Source organism: Indicator indicator, chromosome 11 (assembly GCF_027791375.1).
Source record: "Indicator indicator isolate 239-I01 chromosome 11, UM_Iind_1.1, whole genome shotgun sequence".
Lineage (NCBI taxonomy): Eukaryota > Metazoa > Chordata > Aves > Piciformes > Indicatoridae > Indicator > Indicator indicator.
Genome location: NC_072020.1, coordinates 18,870,251 through 18,894,717, shown reverse-complemented (window position 1 = coordinate 18,894,717; position 24,467 = coordinate 18,870,251). Strand labels below are relative to the sequence as shown.

Sequence of the window (24,467 nt, the reverse complement as noted above, 5' to 3'; positions counted from 1 at the left end):
AAGGTTTCTGAGTACCTCTCAAACTTCTGCCCAGCCTGGGGAAGTCTGCCACTTCAATTTAATTGCTCTCACTGAACTGCTTTCACAGAGTCATAGCATGGTTTGGGTTGGAAGGGACCTTAAGGATCATCTTCCTGCCCCTTGCTGATCTGATAACGAATCTGCACCAAGAAACAAATTTTACAAATTTTCCTGACTCTTCTGGGTAGCTGACTCTCTCAGCCACCTGAGAACTGAACCTGGCCCTAGCATTCAGCTCTGCTGAATCTTCACCTCCAAGCTATAACTCTTTTATATTTGATTCCTGAAAACTTAAAGTTGCAGCACCTCCTCCCAGTGATGAAGATGGTGGGTGTCTTCTAGCAGCATGAGGATGGGCTGAAGCTCAGAGCTGGCCCAGCATCACCACACTGATGCATTTAGCTGCTCACAAGGAGTATGCTGTAGAGTACCCTCCAGTAAGCAACTTCAGAACAACACAGCTACTGATTTGTAATGAAGTTTCAAGAGATGTGCATCTGTTGAAATGTAAATACTCCCTCTCCTCCTAACATCTTCTACTCCCCTATCAGTTGCTGTATACACAGCCTGTCACCTCTTGTCTTATGCGTTTAGACTGCAAACACTTTGGGAGATCATTTTCATCCACACAATGCAGAGCAGAGTGGGATCCACAACAGATCTGAGGCAGTAATAGAATATAAATACATCTTAAGCTGTCATGATACAGGCACACAAGAACATACACGTGTACCTACACACAGACATGTGTGTACACACATTCACCTGTTTCAATTTTTAATGCTTTTCTTCAGAATTTGAAATTTCATCCCCCAAATGAAACAACAAATTAAACCACCTGCATGACCTGTCACAGGAAAAAACTCAAAGCAATAAAGCATGAAGATATTTAACAAAATAAGTTTGCTTTATGAAGCACTCAGGCCTTCAGTGAGGTTTTAAACTTCTCTTAACTATAAAAACATTTCACTTAGTTTTAAAATTAAGGCTTTCTGGCATTGGAATTAATTTTATACAGGTTGCTCAAAAAAAAAAGCAAACAAACCCCAAACTGACCCATCTTTCTCTTCTACATCTCTGCCACTGTAGTCGAAGAAGATGTCTGAATCTTCAGCCAAAGCTCGTTCAATTACACGTATTGTCCGGTCAAAAAATATCAGGAATTCTTCTGAATGGAGAACTTGTTGTTTTTCTTCTTCTGTCAGTTCTCTAGGAGGAGCTTGAAAATGAATAGATGTAGTCAAGGGTATGAGATTTCAACCCTTTCCCAATGAATCAGTATCTACAGTGAGTTTCTTTTGACATGAAAGCTTGCCGTAGCAACATCAAGACAAGAATCAAAGCTTTGCTCTTAAAATCATGACTAAGAATTTTTAAGTGTATTTAAACATACTCCTGTCTGTTCCTAGAATGTAGCATTTACATAGAGGAGATCCTATATCCTATATATTTATTATTCTGAAACGAAAAACACTTAAAGCCCTCAAATTAAATAAACAGAGTGTTCCCATTTCAGGAAATGGCCGTGACTGACATTTAGGCAATGCCTAACTCAGAAAAGCAGAACCCTTATGTAACAGGGGAGTTGTCAGAGGAGCCAAAGATAAAATAATCTTCTTAACTCATACTACAGCTCTTTGTGTTAAAAGTGCTCACATAATCTCTTCCTTCACTTCTTCCTGTTTCTCTTTGGTGTCACTGATAAGTTCTGTCGTTCCTTTACAGCTTCTCTCAAGCAATGAAGTAAATAACAAAAGATATTCTCTGAGGCAGCAAAATGGAAAGTAATGTACCAAGTACCAGCTTCTTTAAGGCAGTTTTATTTCCTTACAGAGGAATCTTAAGAGCCAAAGCAAGCAAAACCACTGAGCTGAGGCTAAAGCTGCACTGGGATGCACCCATAAGGATAGCCTGTCCCCCACAAGATCAAGTTGCTTCTTTAAAGGTAGGCAGAGATGCTAAACCTTTGCTTCCAAACAAATATTTGCATTATGGACCTTCATTTGAAAAAGACTCTTTGCAGGATACACTAAAGGTACATCTCCATCACTTTAATGACCTATTGGCAAATCCTAACTTAAATGTGAGCATCAGAGGGAAAGGAATTTGGGATGCTGCTGTTGCTGCAGTGGAAAATTCTGTGCTCAATTACACCAGCAGGGTGATACTGATATTGCGGGAATGCTGTATATCATTTAACTGCTTTCAAAGCATCATTTCAGTTAGATTAGAGAACAACTTCCATTTCAAAAATGCCATCAGTTTATTCACAGTTGCAACTAGCTTCGATTCCCATCATGAAAAGCACTGTTGACATTGCAGGAATTATGCAAACAGAGAATCTTGTTCCAAACCTATAAGTAGGTAACCAATCCATTGTAAACAGATTTATTGCAGATTTACAGAGGCTCAGAGTTTATCTGATGATCAAAGGTCTCTGGCTTTACACTACAGATTTGAGGTGTTTACTTGTGAAAATGACCCTTGCAGTCTCCTTAGGCCATACTGGGTTAAAACACCAGCAGCCAAAGCAGATAATTCAACCTGGTTCCTCAGAGAACACTCAGTATACCTTTAAGTTTAACTCACAGCCCTGTCACATATACCTGATTTTAATTAAACAATGAGTGACACAGTTTCAAGCTGTAGTTTGAAATTATTTTCTAGTTGCTGTGCCAGGTCACACAGCTGCTTTCAGCTATCAGGGAGATACTCACCATTTGATTTTCCTGTGGTTAACACTAGATTCATGAGGTCCAGTGCCCAAGCACAAGGTCGTTACCAGCCCCAGGGCCAAGGATGAATTGAAAAGTGCAATGAGCAGGACTAATGACATGGTCAGATCACTGCAGTACTCAGGTCCCCAATTTTCAGTGTACCTGCTTTCAGAGCACTCTGTGGTTGGGAGAGGCTGTTATCACCATGCTTAGGTTTGCCTCACCTGGTCAAAGCATTAGCTCTGAAAGACAAAATCCCCCTGAACTATACCTGGGCTAAATACAGAGGGTAGGAGAGATGCAAAAGGTAGAGGAGCAATTTGTCCCTCAGGAGAGGGTTGTGAAGAAGCTGTGAAGTTAGAAACTTTAGCCTTGATGATCTCCTATGGTCTTGGCCCTATGCCTCCTACCACATGGTCCCTGTGGAGCTCCACATATCCAGAGAATATCTACATCCCCCTGCATGGTCCCCCTGAGTAGCAGAGCAACAATTACCAAGGCAGGAGCACAATTTGCCTCTAAGTGCTTTAGACAGAAGAAATTCATGTGAAGAAAAAGAAAAAAAGAATGACTAGCAAGAAGTCCAGGCTGACCTATTGCAGCATCCACTGCTGAATAGTAATTGGCACTAAGGGATCTCATCTGGCAAGGGAGCCTGTAATGAGGCAATATCCCACTGTCACCACTAAAGCATCGCTTCCTGAGAATCAAAGACAACAAGCATGACAATGCAGCAAAATGGCCTGAAAGGGGAGAAAATAACTGCAAAGGCAACTGGAAAACTCATTTTAAAACTGCCCCAAATGGTAAAAATTATTTGCTAAATCAAACCCTCTCTACAGCTTGAAAATATAAATTTATTACTCGGCCATTTGCCAACTATAAATGGCAAAAATAATACAACCCCCAAAAAATCAATAGAAAGGGAAAAGGCAAAAAAAATAAACAGCTTGGGAGCTGTGGAGTGTTCCTAAGCAATGGAGACACACATGGACTGCAGTTCTTCCTCAGCAAAATGTCCCTTGCAGTTAGCAATGATCTGTGGGAGGCCAGCAGTCTATTAAACCCTCTTCAGCATCAGAAAACACCTTGGTTCAAGTTTGCAGGGAATAAATCAGCTTACCTCATTCATCTGACTGACACACCAGATGCCCCCTGGCAATATTAAGCTTCATATTTTAACCTTATTTTCTTCTTTCATTCGGCTGCCTCTGAAGTTTTATTTGAGGCAATCTCTTCTTAAAAGAATGTTAACATCATTACTTTTTTTCCAGTGTAAAACATTTCTGTAACAACTGCAAATACATGAAATACAAGCAAGAAAGCCAAAGCAGGCAGGCTTGTTCTTTCAAATATGAAGATTTTCTAACCATTTATCTTTCAGAGCTGCTTCCATTTTCCCCTTGTTCCTGCTCCCTGTCTGTCCATTATCTCAAATAAAATAAAAAGAATCTGTGTAATTTTCTGCAATTTTTCTTCCTATCTGGGAGCTTACAGTTACTTTGATCTCAGCTTTCAGGAGACACAGGCTCTCTTCAAGAAAAACTCTGAAAAACGTAAGTAGCTGATCAAAGTAATTTTGTCTTGTTTTGTTTTGTTTTGTCAGAGGGACCTATGTGATGTGACAATACCTTCAGAAATTTCTTCTAAGAATACAAGCATTTGCCTTCAAGGATCTGCTCTCCCTGGTGTAAAAACCAACCAAACCACATCTAATCTTCTGTGCCTCACAAAGCCTGGTGTGATTCTCAGCATAGCGGTGCTAAACGTTCCGTGCTTATTGCCTGGAGTGCAATGACAGCTCCTGCAAGGGAAAGCCTCGACTTTGCTCTTGCTCCTATACCAGAGCTTCATGATGAACTATTGTGCCTGTGAGGAGCTGAACCTATCTGCAGCCATGAATTGGTCACAGCAGAAGAAATCAAAGAATCGTAGAATGGTTTGTGTTGGAAGGAACCTTAAAGACCATCCAGTTCCAATCCCCCTGCCATGGGCAGGGACATCTCCCACTAGAACAGGTTGCTCAAGGACTTGCCCAATCTGGCCTTGAATACCTCCTGGGATACGGCATCCACAGCCTCCCTGAGCAACCTGTTCCAGTGTCTCACTACCCTCACTGTAAAGATTTTCTTCTTAATCTCCAGTCTAAATCTGCGCTCCTCAAGCTTCAATCCATTCTCTCTCATCCTATTGCTACAAGCCGTTGTAAAAAGTCTTTCCCCAGCTTTCTTGTAGGTCTCCTTCAGGTACTGGAAGGCTGCTCTAAGGTCTCCCCAGAGCCCTCTCTTCTCCAGGCTGAACAGCCCCAACTCTTGCAGCCATAGGGAAGATGATCCAGTCCATGGTACAGCAACCACGTTCTGCCTGATGGTCACTAAACATCCCATGGACACACTGAAACATGGATGGGATCATGTAACCAGAAGAGAGTGATGTCCAGGTGGTTCTGTGGTTATGAGAACGAAAAAGACCTCTAAATTACCAAGTCCAACCATGGATCCAACACAACAATGCCTGCTAAACAATATCACAAAGTGCCATGTCTACACCTTTTTGAACACCTCCAGGGATGGTAACTCCACCACCTCCCTGGGCAGCCTGTTCTAATGCCTGACCACTCTTCCAAGCAAAGAAATTTTTCCTTGTATCCAACCTACATCTGCACATCTGTAATGAAAGACATAGCATGCTTGTGCATGAGCAAAAAGGTCTAGAAGATGTAACAAAAATGGAATGTGACATGAAAACAGATTTGTTCAACATTTATCCCTGGAAAATAAGAGCCTTTTATTACTTCATGGGATTTAACATGATCCTCAGAAATACTCTATTTCAGATCAGGTCTTTTGCCTACAAATTTCTTTGGACTGAACAAAATTAAAACATTTCCTTCAGATCTTTAGAAGCAAAGATAAAAAATGCTGGAGACTCATTGTTATCTGGCAGAAGCAGGTTTGTCATAAACATAAATAGTTCTGACAACAGTGCAGGATCAAATTCAAAAATGTTTAAGTACTGGCATTGGAGCCTTCTCCCAAGGAAGCCCAAAAGCTATTTAACAACCAACTGAGCAACAAAACAGAAAAAGGGGAAAAAAAAATAAATAAGGAGAAAATAATTATTTAAAATACTCTCCTGAAACCTCAGCAACTGCAAAAACCTGACAAAAGAAATGAACTCTGTTGAAGGCAATAAAAAAAAAGAAAAAGCAAAACCTAACAAGAAGAGCAAATGAATGGAAAAAAGGATGAATTAATGAAACCAGCAGAGCAGGTATAAGCCCAGAGATACAACAAGAGGCAGAAGATCCATAAAACCCTTTTAAGAGCTGCATTATTTCTTCCATCCTGTATTTAAACCCATGTGAATCGTAGATGTGTTGACAGCTGAGGATGGTGGAAAGGTACAGCATGAGAACATGAGGTTCTAAGGGCCTCTCAGCAGCTTTTCGCCCTCGTCTGCCCATAGCTTGTGGTACTGTTGTTTCTTCTCACTTTCAGGTCAGGTTTGATAAGTGCCTTATCCTGGTTTCATGTGAGCTGTATTCTGGTTGTGCTAGGGCTAAAGTGCAAGACCCTTCATGGCACAATTGGTGAAGATGTAAGGGGAGATTTCCAGGTGCATTTATGGATTTTTCGGTTCTGGAGTAGCAAGGTGCAGAGCCTTTGCTTTGAAGCACTGCCAGTCAGGGCTGTTCCTGTTGATTGTGCTTCTGCAGGGGCCATGCTGAGCAACATCCCTGAGTACACCTGAGCTGGGCTATCAGGATGGGTTGACGTAGCTGAGCTCACTGTGGTGCTGGTAGCAGTGAAATCATGCTGTTACAGCTATTACAAACCTCGAAGAGATCACAGGGGCAAAGCCTGCAACCCTGTCCTGCTTCTTCAATGCTGGTGCTGGCTGATCTAGTGTAATTTCTCACTTTCTTCTTTCTTGACCCGTGTTCCTCCCTTTCCTTTCTTGACCTCAGCTCCTCCCTTTCCTCACCTTGGGACTCTGTTTTCAGTTTTCAGTGATACTATACTTCAGAATGTAAACTGGAATGAAGCTTGCACCCTCCTATTGCAGTTCTTGCTGAACAATGACAGAGTCTTGTAACACTTAATTGAAGACCTAAACCATCTCCTCCACCACAGCCTGCTGCAGGGACAGATGAGCCCCATGCACAGGGCCAGGGCAAGAGATAGCCACAGCAGCACTTTGAAGCTGCACATTTCAGCCTTCCCCAGCACAGCCTTTCATGCAAGTTTCTGTGTATATAGTCAAGGCTTTGGATAAATGCAGGTTGAGGCTCACCTTCAAGACTCTGCCCGTCCCACTGTTGCTGTGGTTTCTACTGACACAAAGAGGTGCCTTAGGTGGAGCTCCAGAGCTCTCTGGTGGTGGAAAGCCCCAACCCACTTGATGCCACAGTTTGAGACTTTGTTTATATGTTCAGGAAAGGCTGGGAACAGGCAGAACCCAGCCCAGTTCATCAACCATATCCCACACTTCGCTCTTCCAAACAGCTGGGGAGAGCACACACCGGAGACATGGGTGGCAACAGGCAGCTCCATGGAAGAAACACAAGGGGGTCCCAAGGTTTCATATGATTCAAACAGCCAACAGACCAGGTCCTCACCTCCCACTCCAGAAACACTTTGGGGAGTTCAAACTGCTACTCTGCCCTTAACATCTCCATAGCATTCCCAATGTTCCATATGCTTCAAACAGCCAACAGACCAAGGGTTCACCTCCCACTCCAAAAACACTTTGCATGGTTCAGGATGCTTCTTGGTCCTTAGCACCTCCATGGCACTGAAATGCTGTTGTGCCAGGCAGTCTGCCCTATTGCAAGTGATTCATCATGTGTCTTATGGTGATGCTGAGACAGGTCCAGAAGTAGAGTCAGACCCTGCAAACAGTTGTGTCTACTGTTTGCAGTATCAAACTATTATCCTACCAAACCCCACAGAGGAACTCTGGGGTGTCTGAGGGCAAGATAAGGAAATGAAGCATGCAGTAAATGTCTGTAGAATTAAACTGGACTACCAATAAACCTCAGAGAAAAAAAGAAAAATCCAACCTATCACATTTCCTCTTAAAAATGTCATCATAAAAATAGAGCACTCCTGTCCTGTTGGCTTGGGGAGACTGAATAAACTGGATCCAAGCTTTATTTTTTTTTATTCTGACCTATTCTTGAGTTATATTGATGAAAAACTGTCTTTTGCTTTCTGCACTTCTCTCTCCCATGTTTTTTTTTCTTACACTCCTATAGCTCCAAAAAGGCCACGCTGATTTTTTTTTTTTTTAATCTGTTAAAAAATGTGCTCCCTGAGCTGAAACCAAATTTCAGCCCAGAGCAAATTTTTATGGCTGGGTTATAAATCCCTGAAAAACAGGATTCATAATGGAAGTGCTGACACAGCCTTAACTGCTCTAGAGCAGTGTGAATGGCGCCACTATAATATCTATTAGAGATTCTTTCAAAAGTTTGCAAAATATTGTCTTGCCTGGCAGAGAAAAAGAAGCCAGAGCACTTAATGCCAACATAAACATGCTTTTAACCCATTATGTGCTAATTTGCAGGAAAAAAAAAAAGGCAGCTATTAATTCTGAGGAGGCACACACAGAGTGCAGCACCAACAGGAAATGTTCTTCTAAACTCCTGCTTGACTTGTAACATGGTTTTAATCACTTCCATGAAACACAAACGATGGCTTCAAACTCCAAACGTTGCTCAGAACATGAGAAGGGTGATTACAACAGAGGGGAAAATGGCATTTTTTTGGCAAAAAGGCTAAAGCCAACAGGGAGAGAATGACACCAAATGCTGAAGAATGGGACTCTGTTTTCTGTCAGTGTAGGGATGACTGCTTCATTTGATGGCCATCAGCACACCACTGGTTTTATCAGTCTGCAACAAGTCCTGCAAGTCAACTTCACTTCTGTGAGGCACTGAGGATGTTTTCTTCTTCCTTGAACCCAGTCAAGTGTAAGCACCTCACAAAGCTCGTTCTGCTAAACCAAGCTGTGCCTTGATTCTCCAGCCTGCAGTGTGTGTCTGACCTTAGGGCTAAACTAGCCCAGGTGATCTGGGCAGGGAGGGGGTCCCTGGAGGGGTCTGCTGGGCATGGAAAGGGAGCACTGTCCCAAGACTACAGCACAATGAAGAAATAAAAGGTGTTGGCAGTGGCACTTGCACAGCAAAGTACATAAAAGGCTAACTTGAAAGCCCATGAAAAAGTGAAATAAATCAGTTTAGGATTGTATTCAGATTTTGTCCTCTCTTCATGCAGGAGTTTTTCCCTCCAGCACTAATGTTGCTTTTATGTGGAAATAAACGGGGGTAGGATTGGCTGTAAACTGAGGGATATTCAGTAACTAAGAACAGTGCTTATGCACTAGGTGCAGTGGCACTGGTTTTCATGCTTCCTGTTGCCATCAGCAGAAGACACCTTGTGTACTGTGTTAGGTCCAGTGACTGCTAGACCTATCTGTGAATTTACCCCCCAGTTTTGGGAGGAAAGGTAATTTTCAGTAAGTTTTTCTGTTTTAACATATTTCCTGCTTATGTCTTCATTTCTGCCTTTGCAGACTCTTGTGTGAGTCCTGTTCCTGCTGTCACCACTGCTCCCCTCCACCCATGGCAGCGGCAGCTGGGGGCAGTGGAAGAAGAAGAGGGGTGAGGATTGAGAGGAGTGGGTCCTGAGAAGGGCCACTAAGATGATCAGAGGGCTGGAGCACCTCTGCTATGAAGGCTGAAAGAATTGGGGATGTTCAGCCTGGAGAAGGGAAGTCTTCAGGGAGACCTTATAGCTACATTTCAGTATCTGAAGAAGACCTACAGGAAACCTGTGGAGGGACTCTTTAGAAGGGCTTGTAGTGATAGGACGAGGGGCAATGGTTTGAAACTGGAGCAGGGGAGATAAAGGTTGGACATAAGGAGGAAGTTCTTCACAAAGAGAGTGGTGAAATACTGAAACAGGATGCCCAGGGATGTGAATGAGGCTCCATCCCTGGAGACATTCAGGATCAGACTCAGTGTGGCACTGGGCAGCCTGATCTAGTTGGAGGTGTCCCTGCCCACTGCAGGGGGGTTGGACAAGACCTAATGCAATCTGTGAATCTGTGAGTGAGCTCCCCTCTCTGTTTCTAAAAGGACCTAGTGAGCAATGGACACTGCAGGATTGATGGCATGGGTGATGCTCTTTAGATGGAAGAAAGATCAATTTATAATCAAACCAGCATGGCTGGTACTGCAGGTCACATCAGTGTGTGAGGAGAGACAATATGAGCACTATCCACCAGACTCAGGTTTTGGGGACACTTCTGTAAACCATGAGAAGGGAGCATCCACTGCTGTATTCAAGTTAACAATTTGATGGGCTCCTCTCTGTGAAATGACTCCGTATTTTTTCCCATAGTGAGATCTTTTTTTAGTGAAAACAAAAGCCAGGGCCACAGAATAATCTTGATAACGACCACCATAGCACAAAGTCACTTAGACTCTACTTGAGGAAGCTACCTTTCAAGAAGGTAAAGTGAGCAGTCCTGGCAATACAGAAATTGCTGAAGAAGTAACTCATTTCCTCTCACATTGGAGCTGCTGATATTTTAGCTCTTCCCCCTTGACTCCACACAGGGGTGAGCATTGACTGCTCAAGGTGACACACCAGAACTGCAAATTATCTAGTAAATTTCCAGATGAGGAAGACCAAATATCACATCCCTCTTCCAATTATGAAAGCTAGAACAAGTCAAGAGAAGCAATCAAGAGAAACCCAGCATATCTACCATGTCCAATGTTGATGAGAGCCACTTCAGCAGCTGTCTCTTGTCTGCACCAGAAAGAAGTAGCAACTTGAATTTTTATCTTTTGGAGAATGTCTCAGTCCACAGAAATGGATAGAGGGGGTGGACCTGCCTGGTTTCAGCTTTAACCTTAAGTAGGGGCAGCTTCTACAAAAAAAAAAAAAAACAAACCAAAAACCAAAAAACCAAACAAAAAAACCCCACTTGATTTTGACAGTGAACATTTTCCAGTGAAATGGTTTTCTGCTGGAGGATTTCTGACCATCACAAGGTTTAAGTTTGCTCCTCTCAAACAAGCAAACAGTTATGGTCTTTAAGTACTTCTGAAGACCAACCAATTTTATGGAGCTGCTGGAATGCCTGGTATTCCCATTTTAAATCTTTCTTGTAAGCAGGCTATTTCAGCCAGAGGACAAGTAACTACCAGTCCTGGAATCCAAGAATCTCTACTTTGTTCCCAGACTATGCGGATGTGTAGCTTCTTCTAAACAGATGAAGTCTTGTGCCTTCCACAAGCTTCTCAGACCTACCAGCTGAGTCACTAGGATACAATTTTCTGCTTTTATGTTGTTCATATGGTTTTTAATCAATAAAACTGGAGACTGGTTTGATTTTGCAGTGTTCTCAATAATAGAAACTACCTATGAGAATAACTGTTTGCAGGATCCAGTCCTTTAAAGCTGTAACAAAATCCTTTTCATTTTTTCAAGTACCTTCTTTCACTTCCTGCTTCTGGTCCTGATTTTGTGTCTCCAAGTCATCCTGTGCTTTGGGCTCCACCAGCTCTTCATCATCTTCATCCTCTAAAATAATAAAAATAAGAAGGAAGAAAAAAGATTTGTAAAAGTCTCCTCTTTAAAAGAAATGGAAATAGTGTGATCTGCTTTATGAATACAAACTGCTAGTAAACACAGGTAAAGCAAAGTGGAATGGAAATGTCTACATCTGTACTCAGAGGGACACTCTCAGACATTTCCCCCCCAGACTGCAAGACAATCTGCTAACACAGGGCACCTGCCACTTCTGTTCCCTGTGGCAACTTCCCATCTCAGATGTCAGCTGAATATCTCCCTGACCTCACAGATGACTTCTTGGATGGCATAAGAACAGATGCAAACATGTTTCAGCCTGGCAGCTATTCCACAGCTGGGACACCTGCTCTCCAGACACCTCATTTCCAATTCAATTCTCACCAGATTAATTTGTCTTTTGACCTACAGGAAGGGGTTAAATAGAAATCTGACCTCAGGTCAGATGCCACTAGCAAGTAAACAAGCCTGGTACAGTTCTGAAAAGTCATCACCATCAACTAGGAGAACACAGCAACCAAAAGTGGCATTTGGAGCTTAAAAGCCATTCTTGCATTAATAGGAATTTAATGAACACTAAAATTTGACACATGTCAGTTACTACTGCCAGATGTTTTAATGACCTTGCCTGACCTATGCAAATGCCTCTCTCCCTTCCTCTCTCTCCCCACACTCACATGTTCTCATTTTATTCAGCAAGGTAAACCATTCATCCCCTCATGTCTCTCTGAAGTTATAAGGGTTCTCATTGTCCAGACCAAAACATCATACAAGCAGAGCTGGAAAGACAGTGGTACACCAAAATTACCCTCATAACCCAAGGCCAGCACCCAACCCCCTCACACACTTGAGAGGGCAGGGATGCTCAGCCTTCTAGATTTGGTGAATTACAAAGATTGAAAATAGATCTGATCCTAAAAAAATAAATTATGGCAATTGACAACTAGCATCAGCAAATGCACAGGCTATGAAGGAAGTATATTGGAGTGATTCTGCGGCTTGATGTACCTCCAGGCTCCACTGGCACCCTGGGCTTGTCCATCATATGAAAGAACACATCCTGGCCCTGGGGCTGCAGTTCCTTCAGGGCTTTCTGAGCAGTCTGCCTGTCACCAAATGGCACCTCTCCAGGCACACTCCCTGCTCTTCACACTGCCATGTTAACATGGCCTGAAAATGGGCAGGGGGCAACATGTCAAGCTTCTCCAGCTGCTCATCTACTGGCACCTTCTCCTGTGAAGGCTGGCTGCAATCAGGCCTGGCTTCTTGGGGAGATGTTGGTGCTGACAGGTTGCATTCAGCCAACAGTAACAGGCAGCTGCATTTTGTTTTCAGTAATGTAATAAGCACCATACTGTTCCCACCATGTTGCCTACACTGGGAGTTCTCCCCGCCAGAAGCCCAGAGCATATGTTGCTAGCTGACATCTTGGCTGGAGAGCATGGCTTAGCCACTTACTGTTAGGAAGTGTCTCATCATGGCCAGACATGCTTTTCCCTCTTGGGAAAACAAGGTGATCTCAGCATAATCTCCCTCTACCACTAGCAACTGCAGGGAGAAGAAATGGAAAGCTTAGCTCTCCACAGAGAGGTGGGATAACCATGTGCTCCTCAAGATGGGAAAAGAGGAGAAATCCAGCATGGATGGGCAGGCATTTCCAGAACTAAAAGTACCACTAAGGAATGCCACTCTTTTATGGATTTTCCACACCATCAAACTTGGGGTAGGGAAAAGGCAGGGTGTTCAAGATGCCTCCCTTTGATGCCTCACTTGACAATTATGTTTCCTAGGTACCCTATGTAGAAGGGCTACAGAGAAGAGCTTTTAGAGAACAAGTCAGGATGTTTGACTTCAGCAGGATAGACGCAATGCTCTGTCCACTGCTGGAAAGACAGACAACATCCCACACAGTCAGCAGAGAGTCAGGGAGAAAAACTCTCCTGCAATACACACATAGGAGAGGTTAAAAAAAGATCCTTCTGCCACTGATGTGTTCTGCTAGCAGAGCTGGGGACGTATGAAAGAGAGAGGCACTCCCAGTTTCAAAGGACAGATGAGAAATGTGAGAAGAGAGAGGAGTGAGCAGCAGAGCAGCGAGGGAATGCTCTGCCAACCTCAGGTACATATGCACCCACAGATAGGATCGCAACGGTGTGCAGATACCTGCGCACAGACACACTTATGGCAGATACTCAACAGAGCCAACTCCCACAAGAGTTTTGTGAGTCTTGCATCACAAGTTTTCATTCCCTAGAGCATCAGCCCTTGGAGCCAGCTGTTTACATAAGGATTTCAGCTTCCATTTTTAACCTCTTTCCAACCTGTCAGCTTGTTCCAGGATGTTTGAGAAGGGAAATGATTTGAGAAAACCTGCAGACAGCAAACAAAACCCCAACGATATTTAAACAGACAATCTTGGGATTTTTAAGGCAGCATACTATGCATTTTAATGCCTCGCTTGTCATTTGGTAGTGGATAGGGACAATGCAGAAAATACGGAACTTGAGATTTAGTAGTTTTCAGACTGAGGTGAAACAAATGTATAATCTGTCCTCTAGAAGTCTCTGATCCTTGTGCTTTTGGCTGCGTGGCTATAGCCCATTCCTGCTTCTAAAGCAGAGTAGTTACGAATGGCTGAGGCACAGTTGGAGCAGGGAGATGTACTGATACTTCAGCATTCATTAAAGTAGATCTTCTTCACTTCCATTCCTTGCTTCTCTGGGAACAATCGAAGTTTCCCTAGATCTAATTGCAGCAGAAAAAAATAATTAAGGGCTATTATATTCCTGTGAGACAGGTGAGGCACTGGAATGGGTTGTCCAAAGAGGTTGAGATACCCCATCCTTGAATTGTTCAAAGGCAGGATGGATGGGGCTTTGAGCAACCTGATCTAGTGGAAGTTGTCCCTGCCCATGGCAGGGGAGGTGGAACTAGATGATCTTTAGGGTCCCTTCTAAGCCAAACCATTCTATGATTCTATGATTCCATTACAACACATGCAACGCCTCCTGCCAAGGGGATACACATCAACTAATTAGTTTTACTAAGAACACAGTGCAAGAGCTTTTAGCAGGTAACCCACAGTTCAGATTCCCTTATTTATGTAGAGAGAAATGCATACGTAGAGAGAAATGCATACATAGAGAGAAATTCAGATAAGAGAATGAAAAGGTTGTGAGCAAAACGCTAAAATGTTAGCAAATGCCAGAACTTGGGTTGCTTGGGCACGATTAGCTCCTTCCCCCTCCCCATGTGTCGGCATGATGACATCATTCTGGAATTTCCTCCTTCTTGAGAGTTTGGCCTTATTTTCTGGGTGCTCAGTACAAGACACCTGGGGCCTGGAAGTGCAGAAGTGCTGAGAGCTAAAGCCAACTGGCCCTGTGCTTTGAGTGGAGAAAGTGCTAGGGAAATGTTACACGTGCCAAAGCTCCCACATCTCTCAGCTTCCACCAAAGTTGTCATTCTGACATTTTTGTCATTTCTCTCCCTGTGTTTCAGTGCTCTTGTATGATGGTGTTAATCCTGTGAAGATAATAATGTTCTCACCCTGCACAGATTTGTTGCAGAGATATGTTCAACAGGATTTGGAGCATATTAAGATGGTATCATGGCAGTAACAGAAGGGAAAAAAAAACTTAGAAGGGGATTAATATTGTCTTTGCTTGGTGTTAACACTTGGACCATGTGCATTAATGTGAGATCTGAGGCTAGAAAACCAAATGGAAGAAGATAAAACCTAAAATAGTTAAAAACCTGCCTCCCCATTGACTGACTGAAAAAAGAATCTGTTAAAGAAAAAAACCCTACATGTTATCATGTAATGAAAGAGTCCACCATTAGTAAGTTTGCAGACAACACCAAGTTGGGAGCAGGTGTTGATCTGTTGGAGGGTAGGAGGGCTCTGCAGAGGGACCTTGACAGGCTGGACAGATGGGCAGAGTCCAACATGATGGCATCCAACAAGTCCAAGTGCTGGGTGCTGCACTTTGGCCACAACAACCCCATGCAGAGCTACAGGCTGGGGTCAGAGTGGCTGGAGAGCAGCCAGGCTGAAAGGGACCTGGGGGTGCCGGTTCACAGTAGGTTGAACATGAGCCAGCAGTGTGCCCAGGTAGCCAGAAAGGCTAATGGCATTCTAGCCTGCATCAGAAATAGTGTGGCCAGCAGGAGCAGGGAAGTCATTCTTCCCCTATACTCAACACTGGTTAGACCACACCTTGAGTACGGTGTCCAGTTCTGGGCTCCTCAGTTTAAGAAGGACATTGAGATACTTGAACGTGTCCAGAGAAGGGCAATGAGGCTGGGGAGAGGTCTCAAGCACAAGCCCTATGAGGAATTTGAGGGAACTAGGGTTGTTTAGCCTGGAGAAGAGGAGGCTCAGGGGAGACCTCATTGCTCTCTACAACTACCTGAAAGGAGGTTGTAGACAGGTGGGGGTTGGCCTCTTCTTCAGTGACAGAACAAGAGGACAGTCTCAATCTGCACCAGGGGAAGTTTAGGCTTGAGGTGAGGAGAAAGTTCTTCACAGAAAGAGTAACTGGCCATTGGAACGGGCTGCCTGGGGAGGTGGTGGAGTCACCGTCCCTGGAGATGTTCAAGAGAAGACTGAATGTGGCAACTGGAGCCACGGTTTAGTTGTCGTAAGGTGCTAGGTATTAGGTAATAGGTTGGACTTGGTGATCTCCGAGGTCTGTTCCAACCTGGTTGATACTGCGATTCTGTGATTTTGTGAAAACTGTATCATCATACATATTCAAAGGGCTAATTAAGGACGCCCAGGAAACCTGCATTCTGGAATATCCAATGCTGCTCAGCTTTGCAACCTGAATGTGGTACTGGGGGACATGCTTTAGTACCAGGCTTGGTAGATAATGGTTGGACTTGATAACCTGAAAGATCTTTTCCAAGTGAAACAATTCTATGATTCTGTGATACTCAGATTGGATGTTCCATTACAATAATTGTCCAGGGAGATGATGACACTTCTGTTGTTCCTGAAGACAAACAGCCTTTCCCTGTTAAGACATAGCTGAAACTGGGAAGTTTAGAGAAATAACTTTTTAACTGCTTGCATTACAGCAGTAGGAGTTGTCTTAGTCACATTTGGCAACCACAGAGCTGCTCCTAGCACCAGTAGTGAAACACTGCTCAGAAGATCTACATCAGAACCCAACTGTCTTTTAAAGGAACCACATGAAAAAGAGCTAGTAACAAAGTATGTAGCTGCTGTGTAACACCCCTCCTTTGTAGATCTCAAAGGACTTTTCAAGAAGGGCAGTTTTATTATGCCCATTTACCACACAGAAGCCAACAGATAGACCCACTCATTGCAGATCACTCCTTAGACCAGCAGCTGAGTCAGTAGAGGGTTGGCTTCAGAGTTTCAGCCTAGAGTCCTGCCCACTAAGGCCACTCTGCCTTTTACTGTAAATAAATAATTATTGAATGGGAATGGTCATTAAATACTCAGGTTAAAGATGTTTGCCTGCTGAAGCTTGTGGAGCTGTATGTGGCATTAACATAGACTGACAGAGCTGGACCAAATACCGTTTCTTCTTAACTCAGAGATGATGGATCCCCAGGCTCTAAAAGGTGGCCAGCTACTCCCAACAGTGTTTTGTTTAACATGACAAAGTAAAAGCAGAGCAATTGTTCTCAGCTTGTATTTAGCTTGAACACTCCTGCTTCTGTTCCAGACCAGAAGTGGTCTTGTTTCTCTACAAGCTTGCCAGAAGTGGTCTGGTTTGTCTGAAAAAGTGCCTGTTTTATTCCAGCTATAGAAGTTGCTCTAATAAAAAAGGGTGACCTTTTCCTACAAACCTGGTTTTATTTAATCTGTGTGCAAACTACTAGTTTTCAAATATTGTGCAACTACAGGCTTCAATGAGTCTGCTCTATGCTTGATCTTCTCTTGGCCTCCACAAGGATGGATCACCTGTTTGCAATGGCAATAAACGGAGGGGAAAGCCCTGTAAGAACATGGCTAACACCCTGGGCACCTGCAGGAGAAATGCCTAGGTGTGCTGAACTAGATCAAATGTTCACAGAGAACACAAATGATCTCAGAAAGTCATCTTCTGCATTTCTACAGAGCTGGATTATTTATTACCTACTTGGATTTTCCAGGGTTTAAATCACTGTATTTATTTTTACAGTGTATAAAAACACACCAGGTACATTCAGGACAAACTAGAACACAGTAATTACATCTTAGAAGACTGCACATGACACTGGCTTAGGGTTTTAATTCTTGAGATGAACACTCTTGCGCTTAGGTTATCACATTCTTTGTTGGTTGGCTGAGGTTTGGGTTGCCAGTGTCCAGCAGCCACCACTAAGTAGCTCTTTTTTTTTTTAACCCTAGGATTTATGTAATTACAGCTCCCTGCTCTGCTAATACAGGTACCACCAGTCAAACAGCAGGCAGCATGGTGTGCATTTTTCTGGGGTAGAAAATGTACACCTCCTCAGACCAGCATCTCTAAGATTAGCTAAGCTGGAGCTTCTCTGTGTTGATTTGAGTATTGACAGCTACACTGAATTAGGCTGAGAGCTCTGGTTTTAATTCTGGGTAGGTACAAACAATCCCTTTACTAAAGGCCTATCTTTAATAATAACAATTTAATTAGCATCACAATTACATCTTTTTTGGCCTGAGTCATTGATCTATGGGAAGCCAGTGGGTTATTATATGGGGTTTTATATCAGCATGGACCTTCCTTCAGTGCATGAAGATCAGCCATGTATATGACACATTCAATAAAATTAAGTGTCTTCACAAGAAGCAAACTTGATATTTGCAACTACATAATGGCTAATGGCTGGACTTGATGATCTTCAAGGATTCCATGATTCTATGAAATAACAAAAACTGTTGTATCACTTCTATATTTACAACTGTTTCAATTAATTTTGCTGTTTTGGTCATGAAAGAATTACAAACTGAGCAAGGACAAGTGTGTTGTGTTTGTACTGATATAAGCCTTGATCAAACAAGTTGAGTACTACAGAATCACAGAATGGTAGGGGTTGCAAGGCAGGGTCAGCTAAAGAAGGTCACACAGGAACACATCCAGGAGGGTTTTGAATGTCTCCAGAGATGGAGACTCCACCACCTCTCTGGGCAGCCTGTTCCGTTGTTCCATCACCCTTGAATTGAAGAAGTTCCTCCTCTTATGTTCAAGTTTTACCTGATACTCCTTGTCCTGTCACTGTGCATCACTGAAAAGAGTGGCCGTGTCCTCCTGCCCCCCACCTTCTAAGTACTGATCCAGCACTGATGAGATCCCCCTCCAAGTCTTCTCTTTTCCAGACTAAAAAGCCCCAATCCTCTTTTCTCATGAAAGATGTTCAAGTCCCCTAATCATCTTTGTACCCTTTGCTGTACCCTCTGCAGCAGTTCCCTATCCTTCTTGAACTGGGTTGCCCAGAACTAGACACAGTATTTCAGATGTGGCCTCCCTAGGGCAGAGTAGAAGGGGAGAGGAACCTCCCTTGACCTGCTGGCCACACTTAATGCACCCCAGGATGCCTTCTTGGCCACAAGGGCACATTGTAGGCTCACAGTCATCCTGTTGTCTCCCAGGTCCTGGTCCTTTTTCTCAGAGCTGCCTCCAGCAGGTCAGCACCCAGCCTGTACTGGTGCAGGGCACTGTTCTTCCCCAGATGCAGGACTCTACACTTTCCCTTATTGAATTTCATTAGATTTCTCCCTGCCAAACTCTCCAGCCTGTCCAGGTCTGGCTGCATGGCAACACAGCCTGCTGGAGTGTCAGCCACTCCTCCCAGTTTCATATCATCAGCAAACTGGCTGAGGGTCCACTCTGCCCCTCCATCCAGACCAATGATAAATATATTGAATAGGGCTGGACCCAGTACTGACCCCTGAGGGACACAACTAGCCACATGCCTCCATCTAGACAACTGCCCCACAATGTTGGCATTCCCTTTTTAACCACATTCTTTCCATCACTAGCAAAGCATGCACCAAGCAAGGGAACGCTTAACTTTTTCAAATAGGATTGCTTGACATTTTACATTTTTCAAAATCTATGATTTGCAGTCTGGCTGAATGACCTATTTTTCATATAATGTAATTTTTGGAAATCTGTCCAGTTTTTTCACTTTCATCTTCTGACTGCCCTTTGAAGCAAGAAGAGAATTAATTCATCAGTGGATTTTGTTTGCAGAGTGGGATGTGAGACTGGACGTACATTGGGCACATGTTAGTCATCCCAGATGGAAATATCCTTGCATGTGGGCTCTTCCTGGCAATAGGCAGCTGTCTCCTAAAACGTATTTCACTTAGCCAAAGCAGGGAAGACTACTCAATGCTGAACACTGCAAAAAAACAGAGGGGAGCAGATCTTGGCCCAAGCTCTGTGCAACAGACAACTAATTTCAGATGAGAAAGATACTGAAGTGTGCATTGGACAATATAAGGAAGTTCCAAGTCATCCTTCCAGAGTTCCCAATCCCTGATATGACACATTCCCAGCACACCAGGAAGAAGTTCTTTACTATGAGGGTGGTGGAACACTGGAAGAGGTTGCCCACGGAGGTGCCGGAGGCCCCATTCCTGGAGGTATCCAAGGTCAGGCTTGATGGGGCTCTGAGCCACCTGATCTAGTGGGGGATTGGACTAGATGATCTTTAAAGGTCCTTTCCATCCCAGTGCATTCTATGCTTCTATGATTCACAGAGTCACAGAATCAACCAGGTTGGAAGAGCCCTCCAATCGACTAGACCATGGCACTAATTGCCTCATCCAGGCTTCTCTTGAATATCTCCAGGGTCAGCAACCCCACCACCTCCCTGGGTAGCACATTCCAATGGGCAATCACTCTCTCAGTGAAGAACTTCCTCCTAACATCCAGCCTATACCTCCCCTGGCACAACTTGAGATTGTGTCCCCTCGCTCTGCTGCTGGTTGCCTGGGAGAAGAGACAAACCCCCACCTGCCTACAACCTCCCCTCAGGTAGTTGTAGACAGCAATGAGGTCTCCCCTGAGCCTCCTCTTCTCCAGGCTAAACAGTCCCAGCTCCCTCAGCCTCTCCTCATAGGGTTTGTGTTCCAGACCCCTCCCCAGCTTCCTTGCCCTTCTCTGGACACGTTCCAGTACCTCAACATCTCTCTTAAATTGAGGAGCCCAGAACTGGACACAGTACTCAAGGTGTGGCCTGATCAGTGCTGAGTACAGGGGAAGAATAACCTTCCTTGTCCTGCTGGCCACACTATTCCTGATCCAGGCCAGGATGCCACTGGCTCTCCTGACCACCTGGGCACACTGCTGGCTCATGTTCAGCCTACTATCAACCAGCACCCCCATGTCCCTTTCTGCCTGGCTGCTCTCCAGCCACTCTGTCCCCAGCCTGTAATGCTGCATGGGGTTGTTGTGGCCAAAGTGTAGAACCCTGCACTTAGCCTTGTAAAACCTCATCCCATTGGCCTCTGCCCACCCATCCAGCCTGTCCAGGTCCCTCTGCAGGGCCCTCCTCCAACAGATCAACACCTGCTCCTAACTTGGTGTCATCTGCAAACTTACTGATGATGGACTCAATTCCCTCATCCAGATCATCAATAAAGACTAGGATGGGGCCCAGCACCGATGCCTGGGGGACACCACTAGTGACAGGCTGCCAGCTGGATGTGGCACTATTCACCACCACTCTCTGGGCCCGGCCATCCAGCCAGTTCTTGACCCATTTCAGAGTGAATCTGTCCAAACCATGAGCTGCCAGCTTTGCCAGGACAGTGTCAAAGACTTTGCTGAAGTCCAGGTAGACTCCATCCACAGCCTTCCCCGCATTCACCAGGTGGGTAACCTGATCATAAAAGCAGATCAGGTTGGTCAGGCAGGACCTGCCCCTCCTGAATCCACGCTGGCTGGGCCTGATCCCTTGACCATCCTGTAGGTTCTGTGTAATTGTACTCAAGATGTTCCATAACCTTGCCTGGCACTGAAGTCAGGCTGACAGGTCTGTAATTTCCTGGTTCTTCCTTCAGGCCCTTCTTGTGGATGGGCATCACATTGGCCAGCCTCCAGTCATCTGGGACCTCTTCAGTGAGCCAGGACTGCTGATAAATGATGGAGAGAGGCTTGGCCAGCTCATCTGCCAGCTCTCTCAGCACCCTAGGATGGATCCCATCTGGCCCTACGGACTTGTGAGGATCCAAGTGGCCCAGCAGGTCCCCTACCGCTTCCTCCTGGATTACAGGGGGACTATACTGGTCCCTGGCTCCATCTGCCAGTTCAGGAGGCCAGTTGTCCTGAAGACAGCCTGTCCCACTATTGAAGATTGAGGTAAAGAAGGTGTCCTCAACCTTTGTTACTATATTCCCCTCCGCATCCAATATGGAGTGGAGGTTGTCCTTGCTTCTTCTTTTGCCATTATTATAGTTATAGAAATATTTTTGATTCTCCTTTATGGCAGTGGCCAGCCTAAGTTCTAAATGGGCTTTTGCCTCTCTAATTTTTTTCCTACAAGATCTTACCTTGTCCTTGTGAACTAGTACAGTGAAGTTGTGCTATCTAATGACCGTCAGATTAAAATAGAACATTAGGAAAAGAAAGAGTAAAATTGGATGGATGGATGAATGAATGTCTGGAACTATCATATGGCCACATTACCTAAAAGGCTTGAACAGAAGCATGTGACAGTCTTCCTTCACTTTCCACCTATGAGATTTTTAACTGTCTGAAGAAAAAGCTCTGTCTGCGTGTTCTGTGACTGCTGTTCTACAAAAGCAAGAACAAATCCCAGCACTATGAGAACTTCAAGCCTAGCATGTTCAAGCTCCCCTGACTTTTTGTTACCTTGAAGTGCTGTGGTGCCCTTGCATGAAAGACAGGCTTCACCTACTGATAAAACACAGGCTGTATGAGTCACAGTACTTTTACCAGACTCAAGTATATTGACAATCTTTTGGAAGAAAATGTTGGTTTAAAGTTTAATCGTAAAGTAATAGAAAGTTTGACACATTTGCCACTTTAATCTAGAAGATTGCAGGACACTTCCCTGTGGAATTAACTTATTAAGCCTGAGTTTTCTTGCTTCTTGCAACATGGAGTACTACTCTTTTATCTCTGCCACATCTCAGAAGGCTTTTCTGATCCCATTTCTTGTTGTGAAATGCAAAGCTATGTAAAGTTCAACTCATCCCAGAAGGAGCAGGTGGCATTGCCAGGCATTACAACCAGATCCCTGAAGCCCTCCTCTCAGGCTTCAGCCATCCTTGCACTAGCATAGCAAAGGAAATCCATATTTCATGCCAAAACCAAACACTGCAGCTTGGCTGACTGAGAGGAGTCATTTAGTTCAGAAAATTTATTTAGCTGACAACATAGGTCATGCCTGTACTCTTGCCACTTAAAAATTTGTCTTGAAATTTACTACACTTCCCTCTTAAAACAAGCAGCCCCTAAGTAATTTTCACTCAACATTTCTTTTTAAAGCTCTCCTTAACAATTACCACATTCAATTACTCCTGGACTCTCAGGTCTCCTGGAGTATGATTTTTTTCAAAACCATCTCCTGATCCAGAGTTCCACCACTCAGCTGCAGTCCCTATGACTCTTCCTGACTTGTGTTTGCAGGCAGACTTCTTTTTGGTGTATTATGAAGACAGATCTTATTTTTCCATTTTGTGACAAATGATAGCCTATCACAGCCAAATGGCAAGAAAATGTCACAGAAAAAGAAGTGTTTTACTGTTGCATTTCACTAAGATCCTTATAAAACTATCCAGATCTTGTCACAGCCCTGATTGCAACCCTTTGCATTGGTTCAAGTGTTAGAATCAATGCTTCAGAATACAGTAATTTCTTTACCAATAAAAATGGAAAACTGTCTCTGATTCTTCAGGGAAGCATTTCTCTAATCCAAGAAACTGATTTTCCAGTTACTTGGCCTTAGCAGAGTTTTCAGTTGTGGTGAGAGTCTCAGAATTCAAAGTGTCCCTTGTTTTTAGTTTCTGGTCGGTCTAGACCAGACATGGATTTTTCTTTCCTCTTTGGACTGTTGCAACATCACACTGGTTGAAAGCATTTTTCAGTCCCCTGAGAACTAAACTGCAGAGAACCCCACTGGAGTCATCATCTCTTCTAGCTGATTCCCTTTTCTCCTCTTCCTCCCTCCTCAAAGTTCATGCTCAATTCTATTGTGATTGAAAACATTTCAGTTGGAAGATGTAATACAAAAAGAAAAGTACACAAGTTTCCTTTTCTTGGGCATGGTTGGGTCTTCAAATAAAAATGTCAACATGAAATAATGGTTGAACAGCAGAAGCCTTACAGCAGCATTTACAGACCTCTAGCTCCATAACCAAATAGCATAAATTAAAGATATCCTGCTACAGTATAACTGTGGTTGTATTATCCTTAGGGAAGAAAGGGATGGGGACCCTCTGCTTCTGTGGGGGAAGAAGGGGTTTCTAAACCATGGAGGTTTTCACAACCAATGAAATCTGTAAGGATTTCCTCCTGCTGTGCCGCTGGAAGACATCCCAATGTCCCAGGAGTGTGAAACGACTCCTGCTTGGGAAAGGGCACGGAGACACGTGGCAGACTTTGTGTACTGGGCCTGCTCAAGTCATTTTCAAACACTCAGATCATGTCAGAGTGTTAAATCACAAAAGCCTAAGTATGTTAATGAAAACCAGGCCCCACAACCTATGGCACCAGCAGCAGCTGTAAAACAAAAGCTGCTTTCACATTACACACACACATACACATGCACACAGATGATGGACCTGGCACTTGCACAGTGCCTGGTTTGGAAGGCAGTCACAGAAGAGGTTACTTCAGCTGGGCACTAGGCACGGAAAACCTTAATACAATATAGACCAATTAAATTGTAAGGGATTTGTACTGCTGACATACATAGGCTAGGACTTGTAGACTTGTTTAATCCAAGTGCAAACGACTTTGGACTCCACAGGCCACCTCTCCTATTTTCACTGTGTTTTTGCTTGAGCAAGATTACAAAACCTTGCTATTATGGAAGAAATTGAGTCTCCACTTCCATACTTTGTCCCCAACCCATTAAACCACACTAATGTGCTTCAGGTTGCATTCTCCAGCCCTGACTCCAAGCTTTAACTTCTCCTGCAGGCATTAGC

The 24,467-nt window shown here is 44.0% G+C and overlaps 1 protein-coding gene across 4 annotated transcripts in view; it reads right to left on the bottom strand.

The window, feature by feature from the left end:
* Positions 1-24,467, bottom strand: part of DYNC1I1 (dynein cytoplasmic 1 intermediate chain 1) — a 190,782-nt gene that overhangs the window by 81,587 nt on the left and 84,728 nt on the right. For all 4 annotated transcript variants that reach the window (XM_054385165.1, XM_054385166.1, XM_054385167.1 and 1 more), the window contains 2 exons: positions 11,249-11,338; positions 1,078-1,240 (listed from right to left, as the gene is read on the bottom strand). In XM_054385165.1, coding sequence (XP_054241140.1) covers positions 1,078-1,240; positions 11,249-11,338 — 253 coding nt within the window. The remainder of the gene's footprint in view (positions 1-1,077; positions 1,241-11,248; positions 11,339-24,467) is intronic.